This window comes from Poecilia formosa, unplaced genomic scaffold (assembly GCF_000485575.1).
Source record: "Poecilia formosa unplaced genomic scaffold, Poecilia_formosa-5.1.2 Scaffold432, whole genome shotgun sequence".
Classification (NCBI taxonomy): Eukaryota; Metazoa; Chordata; class Actinopteri; order Cyprinodontiformes; family Poeciliidae; genus Poecilia; species Poecilia formosa.
In genome coordinates this window covers 33,366-40,986 of record NW_006800371.1, presented here as the reverse complement: position 1 = coordinate 40,986, position 7,621 = coordinate 33,366, and the positions used below count along the sequence as shown (strand labels likewise).

The window sequence follows — 7,621 nt, the reverse complement described above, 5'->3', positions numbered from 1 at the left end:
GTGTTGCCTGGTGACAGGTCAGCACCAGTGTGGTGTGAGAATTTGCAATGACATGTAGCCTAATTATTAATCATGTCTGAGTCTAAATGGTGATTTAACAGAGCCAAACCTGCTGCATTGCTCTCTGAGAACAAGGTGTACGGAAGAGACAGCGCCATCTAATGTCACGACAGCCACATGGTGGTTTCACATTTAAGTGTCTGCTTACAGAAATATGAATAGAATGAGTTTTTTTTTTCTATTTCTTAGCCAGATGTGTTTTCTAAATACCTTAAATCGGTAAATAACTACAATAAAATTGAATAATAGCTTATTGTTACTTTTTTTTTTGCATATCTGTCATCAGTTTCTAAGAGAAAACAAGAAGACCAACATCTGTTTACACTCCTGCATTAGGAGTCGCATTAAAAAAAGACAGTTGTGGTTTTTAAGACTAAAACAATATCAAAATGTTGGTATTTAAATCTCCCTTGTTAAAAAAAAAGGAGATAACATTCCCGTGATTCGTTTTCATTTGAATTTTCACTTCCATATGAGAGCAGAAACAAAGACGGAGTTCACAAATCTGAGAATCGCTCTCAGTCACCTGCTTTACTCAACAGGAATTACACTGCATTGTTCTGACTGACCAGAATCCTGGCAGAGTATGACCGATTCCTGTTTCCACTGAACACACTAGTCGTGGTGTTATTTCTGTCCTCCTCCTCTGGAGTAAAACATGATCAGATTCTAGTACTTGATGCTGATGTCATATATATTATGACTAGATGATGGTTCCTTCTCTCTGTCTGGAAATCATTTGTGCACAAAAGCAGTGTGCAAAGTTAAAGTTAAAGTTAAAGCAGATGTCTTTCTGCTTAAGTATTCTTACTGTTTTTTTTTTCTCACTTGTTTATACAATCAAAGAAAAATGTGAAATTTCAGTTGCCTCTGATATTCTCAGCTACCTTATTTCATGCATAGCTTTATTGCACAGCAGTGTCTCTTTTTAATGGTCCTTCTTGCATAGTAGTTTACTTTGCTGCTGCAATAATGTGAAAAAGTGTAAAAAAATAATAAAAGTCATAATTTCATCCCTTGCACGGTGGATCCATACTATTTGGCACATACTAAAAAACACTAAAGAAAGACTTCATTTGTTTGGAAGGGAAAAGTTTTACACATAAAATAAATATTAATACACTCAAAAGTCCAAATAGAAAACTTGTGGTTGAAGCTCAAGGAGATGCTTCCAATCTCTAAGATTTGGGGTTCATCACCAAAAATAAAATGTAACTAATGAATAAATACATTTTCAGTTGCTATTTGCATGAGCAAAAATCCTTTTTTAAATTACTTTTTTAAGAAAATGTATTGAAACACTTGTTTTTTTTTTTACTTATTTTATATTGTTTTTCTTGTCGTTTGAGCGATGCCTGTCTCATTTCCTAGAAACAAATTTCCTGGCTGAGTGAAAAACAAGTTTAGATTTAACTCGACCAGAGGTGTGAATATTAATGGGCTCACAGATGCCGTTTTATTGTGTTTTTCTAGAGGCTCTGTATTTGTTTGGGCTGCATACTGAATCTGCTTTCTGAATTTTCTCTTCCTGATTACTAGAAGGCTCTCAGAAATTAAACATCCATTATTTTGTCTCCCATTCATTCCTCACTGCCTGCTCCTGCTTTTGTAAACGCTTTAGAGGCTGAATTTCATTAAAGCCGAAACCCTTGATTACCCAGAAGCACTCAGGAGAAACCTTTTACGTCATGCAAATAAACAAACCGCATAGTAGCGAGATTATAAATTTAAATTCGTGTTTGAAGGAGCAGCTCCATCGCCGTTTGCGTCACAGTGCGATTTATCCTCCACATTTCGGTGAGTGGGTGGCAGATGGACGCATCGAGTGACCAACATTAAGACCCTCTTCAGCGAACCTCTTCGGCCGTGAGAGGGGCAGGTCTGGTTTCTCTGAACACATCGCTGAAGCGGGACTGTGGAAACATTGATACAAACTGAAGCAGGTAGCCTGAAGATTGGCCCATCAGGGCGTCAAACTATAAATCCAATCAGATTTATACAGCGTTCTACCATTTTGATTTCTTTCTTTCTTTTTAATGATGCATTCGAACCATTATTTTACAGGTGTGAAATAATTATGCAACATATATCATCAATGAATTTACAAAACAAGAATCGAGTTGAATTTACAGTGAATTTTCTCCTGTTCATTGGGGTCAAAATTAAATATACAGACTCAAATATACACATACATTCTTACTAATACTTGGTCAAATGTCCCGTAGAAAAACACAGAGAAACTAAAAGTGTTTGTTGCTGCTTGAAACTTGTTTTTGTAGCCAGCAACGCGCTCTTGGCATTTTTTTTTTTCTTTGGAAGGATATTCAACCACAATTCTTGAAATTCAAACATAGTCGACACATTTTCCTAAGACCAAAGGTTTGGGGAGAGCATTTTATAGTTAATGTCAGCCTAATTTCCCCATTTCAACACCAATTCGGATGAGTGTTTTTCGATAGTTGTCCTTTCTGGAGCACTCACTTGTATTTACGCATAAATTTTTTTTTAACCCAAACATTCATTCACTCTTGAAAGTAAATTGATATGTTCAGAATAAATATGTAAAAAAACAAAACAAACAACAACAACAAAAACTGGAGAATATTTGAAAGTGTGAACATGATCTAAAGAACTCCATACAAACTCACAAGCACGGTGATGGATGCATCATGCTGAGGGCGTGTTTCAGAGCCAGTGGCACCAGTACATTGATGAAGGATGATCACAATAGAGGATTATCTCTTAGTGAATTAAACTATTTGAAATTTGGACTCAATTGGACCAGAAATGTTTGTCAGACTCAATTATTCATGCAGGTTTTTACGTTTTACAGCTGCAGGAAACGACACATATTATAATCAAATGCAAACTTTTAACCAGCTTACACAGTTGACACAAATGACATTGAAAGTCAAACTTCTTTTGTCAGTGTGCTACATTAAATGTTTCTTTATGATGTGGTAGAAGCGTCGTTTTAGCTTATCTGGTGGCTTTGGCGTAGAGGAAGCAGAACTTGAGGCGGATGGGGAAGCGTGCGGCTCTCCTCTCAGTGAACTCTCTCCGCCCTGGGAAACAGGAAAGTCTTTGGACGGCTTCTTCTTGGCTCCTAACAGGTGGGAACAGTCCCCTTTGACGACCGCCGCGTTGGATCCTGAAGCACAAACGGCACTAGAAGCCTTGTTGTCGCTGTATAGGCGGTGCAATCCGGCCTGACAGAGCAGCGCCTCCTCACTCGCCATCTGTGGGCTCTGGCTTAAAGTCACAAAGCCGTATGGTGTGGTGACCTTGGTGAGGTGGGGCAGGGACAGAGCGGCCTTACTCGTCGGGTCCAGGCAGTAAAGGGTGCTTTTGTTGGAGGGAGGAAATGGTACGTCCTGCTGACGGAAAGATCTCCTCTTGGCTAAAGGGTCTGAAAGACACCGCTCAGCTTTGCGGCCTGACAGCAGCAAACTGGAGCAGGAGGAGGATGAAGATGAAGAGACGTTAGCCCCACAGCTCCTTAATTCTCCCTCTGACTCTGCTTCATTGTCCTCTGCCTCCTTGTCCAGTGACCGTAAACTGGTCTGTACTGACAGACTTGGTATGGTAAACTGTGGGATGCTATCAGGTGTCAGGATGTTGGCGAAGATGTTTTCTCGGCTTGTTTGTGAGTCTGTGGAGCATCCAAAGGACTTTGCGCTGCTGGTGGCCCACAGCAGGGCCCGGATCCCCGCACTGCTGCCGCTGTGCCTCCTGGTTGTGGAGAGATCACCCGAAGCTTTGCTCCCACTGCATATAGCACCAAAACTGAATGTTCTCATCACTGGTTGCTTATCCATTTTGTAAGGGTCTTCCACTGCCGCTGCGCAGGTTTGATTGTAGCTTGACAAAAGGCGGGGCAACAGGAGGCTTTTATATTCATCTAGTTGCACCTGTTTGGTTTTTTTTCTTCAAACGCATAAAAGGATACGGAGACGTGACAGAAACTCCACCCGGAAATGGTTACCAATTAGAGAGCCGCACTCGTATGGAAGCACGGTTAAGGACTTGTTTCTCAAAGCTCTTCAAATGCAAAGTAGCAACAAGAGCAGGAACAGCATCTGTCTGCCTCTCGAGCCCCGAAGCAGTGATCTGATATTAGACCACAACACTTTTGTTACGATAGAAATGTTTCAGGGCTAGATTTCATTATCAATGAGGGATTACTCAAGTGGAGTTGAAAAAATGTGTTATTTTGATAGAAACCAAATAGTCCCACACAGAAGAATGTATGGCTTTTTAAAAATATTGCTTCCAAGTGCAGAGGAATAAATTAAACTACTTTGTGGGTGTTTTGCTAAAATATAAGTTGGCGTTTGGGTGGAAATAGATGTAAATGTGTATCTGTTGTTCATTCAATGTGACACAAACCACATGAACAGCAGTTGCAAAATCTTTGTAAAATATCCTTACCTAATCTATATGTCTACATCACTTCCTTTTTTTATGTTTGTACACTGCAATACTAAATAGATGCTCTTAGTTGAGCAATACAGCTGTGATGTTTGACTGTCAGCAAAATGTTTCTTATCTGAAATGCTGTTGTAGTTCTAAATCAGATGTGAAAGGGTGGAAACCCTTTAAAAAGTTCCACTTTTTGCCTTTTTTGTCCATATGTATATATTTATTTTTTGGCAAATGTGTTTTTTTTTTTATTTTATTTTTCGGAGTATCTGTTAATTAATTGACTGAAAAAAAATATTATCCAATCATTTGCTAAACATTGTGTGTCTTAATGCTGTTTTCCTTTAAATGACAAAACAGAAAACATGAAGGTTCCGCACACTTGGCCCACATTCCGCATTCTGCGTTAATTAGCTGGACGTGTCTATTGGTTTGTCCTGATTACACCAGGTGCGTTTGTCGGTGCTCATTGGCCACATCGACGTAACAGAAAAATACATGTTAGGCCCCAAAACTCTCAGTGATATTCATGAGCGTCTCTCCCCCGCTGCAGACCCGGCAGGTCCAGGCTTTGTCCCGCAGCACCATGTCTTGTGAAGCCTCCGGGGACGCTGTGGCGCAGCCTGAGAACTCTGAGGTGAGGGTAAACTCTGAAACACGCCGCGGCCGGCCATGTGTCTGTGATCAGTCCGTTTGTTCGGCGCGTCTCCCCGTCTGTGTCTCCACCTGTAGGGCAAAGTGGTGAGGAGAGACGGCGTGTTTCGCTCTGTTGTGCGCGGCCTCCTCTGGCCTTTCAGCATCGTTGTAAGTTTTTGTTTCAAAACCAACAAGGAGGGAAGGTTCCTCAGGCGTGGACTAACTCTGTGCACGACTCCAGGCAAGGGTCTTCCGCGGAATTGTGTGGGTGCCTCAGCTGAAAAGCCTCTCCTGCTCCGTGGCTTCCAGCCCGGCACGTCACAGCCTCACTGGCCATAAGCGCCTCTCCCGGTTCACCCGGCTGCTGCTGCGCATCCTGCCCTGCTGGGCGCAGGCCGCCCTGGGCTACCCGGTGTCCCGCAGCATTGGGCGTTCGTTGTCCCCAGGTAAGTAGCCCATTTTGTTTTCACGTTAAAACATGGACGTCCGGCTCCAGACCTGCCAGTTTTAATTGAGTTTCTACTCCAACTACCACCTCAGCATGTCAAAATTCTGCATAGGCTTTAAAATTAAGAATATATATATATTTTTTTTATGTAAATGACAAACTCTTTGAAGATATAAGCTATATTAAATTCTGTGCTGAAGTTGGAATTTATTTCTTATGTTTACACTTTATTTGACCAAAGCTGCATGTTGAAGACCCCTGGTGTAGAACCAATCTGTTCTTAGAGATTGGTTCTACAAGTTTTCATGCTTTTAAAAATCATCTTTGGCTCTGAAGTGTTCACATAAAATGCCAAGTTTATCTAGGAAAGAAATTTAAATTAAGTCCAAGAACCTTGGCTTACACTGTGTTCTCAACTAGTGGCTCTATATAGTTTCATTACAATTTTAACTTCACTCTAGTATTGACCAGCTAGGGCTTATGGCTCTATCCTGCACTGATGAGTCCACCCATTCATTACCTGTACAATATAAAGCTTGTTATAATTGGTAGAATTTATTTTTTTCAGTTTGCATGTATGAAACGTGTATAGTTGAATCTGTCTGAAAGGGGCATCTTGCTGGAAAAGCTACTTTAATCTCATGCAATGACTAGTTTACTTGCATTTTTCTAGAAGGCAAATGAGCTTCAAATAGTTGCTTTACTCAACCAGTATATTCATGAGTGGAGCTTCATCTACCTGTGACATTATGGATTATTGTAGGTGGTTCTGCATTTTCTCTAAACAGACGTCAGCGTTTCTCCTACTAAACCATTTGGAAAAGGCAGCAAGAGAAAAATAGATGAGCTTGATGACGACTACGATGAGGAGCCATCCTGGGTGATTGCGCTTTCTAAGGAACTTCCAGATGATGATGACTACTCAAATGATCCTGACTACGAGGTTTGTTCATATGAGCTTTCATTAATTGACATGTCAGGCCAGTTGGTATTGGTGTCGCCTTGTGCATGTGTTGCTGATCCAACACATGCACGTGATTAGATAACTGCAGTCTGACTTTTGTAGAAATGTGTCCTTTAATGCGAGTTGAACACAGAAAAGCCAGACACTAGTTGACTACCATAATTGGACACCTATGTTAGCTGGTGTTCTTGACTAGCTTAAATCCAATGCCTCTAAATAAACGGCCACAACTCTAAAGTTATTCCGCTATTTGTAGATGTCTGATATGTTGACCCTGAAGGGTTTTGTCTTTCTCAGACCACCACAGAAGAGACGGACAGTGAGGAATTCGCCTCAGACGATACAGAAAGTAATCTTGATATTTCAGGGAGGAGTGTCGTTATCGAGGACGTGAACACGGTGAGATGACTTGCAGTCTCATTGAGCGACATCGTGTAAGGAGTTTACTTCATCTGTCTGCTTTATTTACAGGATGTTGCTGTGCCTTCTGAGGGGTCTACAGCTGTTTAATTTTTTCATATGCTGTGATTTTTTTGTATGTTTATATATTTGGTAATTCAATAAAACTTTATTTTGCTCTAACATTGTGGACTCTTTACCACTAGATGGCAGCATTGTGTTTTCAAAGATTCATGCTGAGGTACCATTACAAATGTGATGTGTTCTTACAAGAGTCTAAGATTTTATTTTTTGTTCCCTCTTATCTAAAGCCATGTGCCTCAACTAGATTAAGTTTCACTAAAGCGAAACAGCTCAAAGTTTAGCAACACGGCTTGCAAAAACTGCCCATATTTATCTGTAGAGCGAGGGTCCAATCATGTGGTCCTTTTTTGTCTAGTGTCAACCTTTTCTGCTGCCTGCAGAGTAAAACCTCCTGTGAAGCATGCTATACTTATGGGAGGGGGAATGTCACTGAAAGGCCTCTTAAAGCTGTTAAACCCAAGCGACCCGGTTATCAGCACTTGCACTACACAAGCCCATTGCTTGAGGTCCATTCAACTCTAAGCTGGATTTTAATCACACCTGAGGTAATGACGCTCTAGTAGCTCATGGTGCTGCCAAAGCATTGTTTGCAGCACCTCAAACATTTT

The 7,621-nt window shown here is 40.9% G+C and overlaps 1 protein-coding gene across 2 annotated transcripts; it reads left to right on the top strand.

Moving 5' to 3' along the window:
• Positions 1-4,983: 4,983 nt before the first annotated feature.
• LOC103155501 (uncharacterized) lies at positions 4,984-7,112 on the top strand. Of its 2 annotated transcripts, none has more exons than XM_016663622.1 (6): positions 4,984-5,119; positions 5,215-5,286; positions 5,360-5,564; positions 6,355-6,509; positions 6,828-6,917; positions 7,002-7,112. In XM_016663622.1, exons 1-6 carry the CDS (start codon positions 5,012-5,014, stop codon positions 7,038-7,040), a joined length of 669 nt encoding a protein of 222 aa, XP_016519108.1. In that variant the 5' UTR covers positions 4,984-5,011; the 3' UTR covers positions 7,041-7,112. The 2 variants fall into 2 exon arrangements, with proteins under 2 accessions (XP_016519108.1, XP_007577270.1); XM_007577208.2 differs by having other exon boundaries at positions 4,986-5,119; positions 6,828-6,929.
• Positions 7,113-7,621: the final 509 nt, after the last annotated feature.

Bases quoted from the DNA above. Each gene is read 5' to 3' on its own strand.
- LOC103155501 (XM_007577208.2), top strand. From the start codon at position 5,012: ATGAGCGTCTCTCCCCCGCTGCAGACCCGGCAGGTCCAGGCTTTGTCC. The intron at 5,287-5,359 runs GTAAGTTTTTGT...GCACGACTCCAG, and splicing joins TCTGGCCTTTCAGCATCGTT to GCAAGGGTCTTCCGCGGAAT. The intron at 5,565-6,354 runs GTAAGTAGCCCA...TTCTCTAAACAG, and splicing joins TGGGCGTTCGTTGTCCCCAG to ACGTCAGCGTTTCTCCTACT.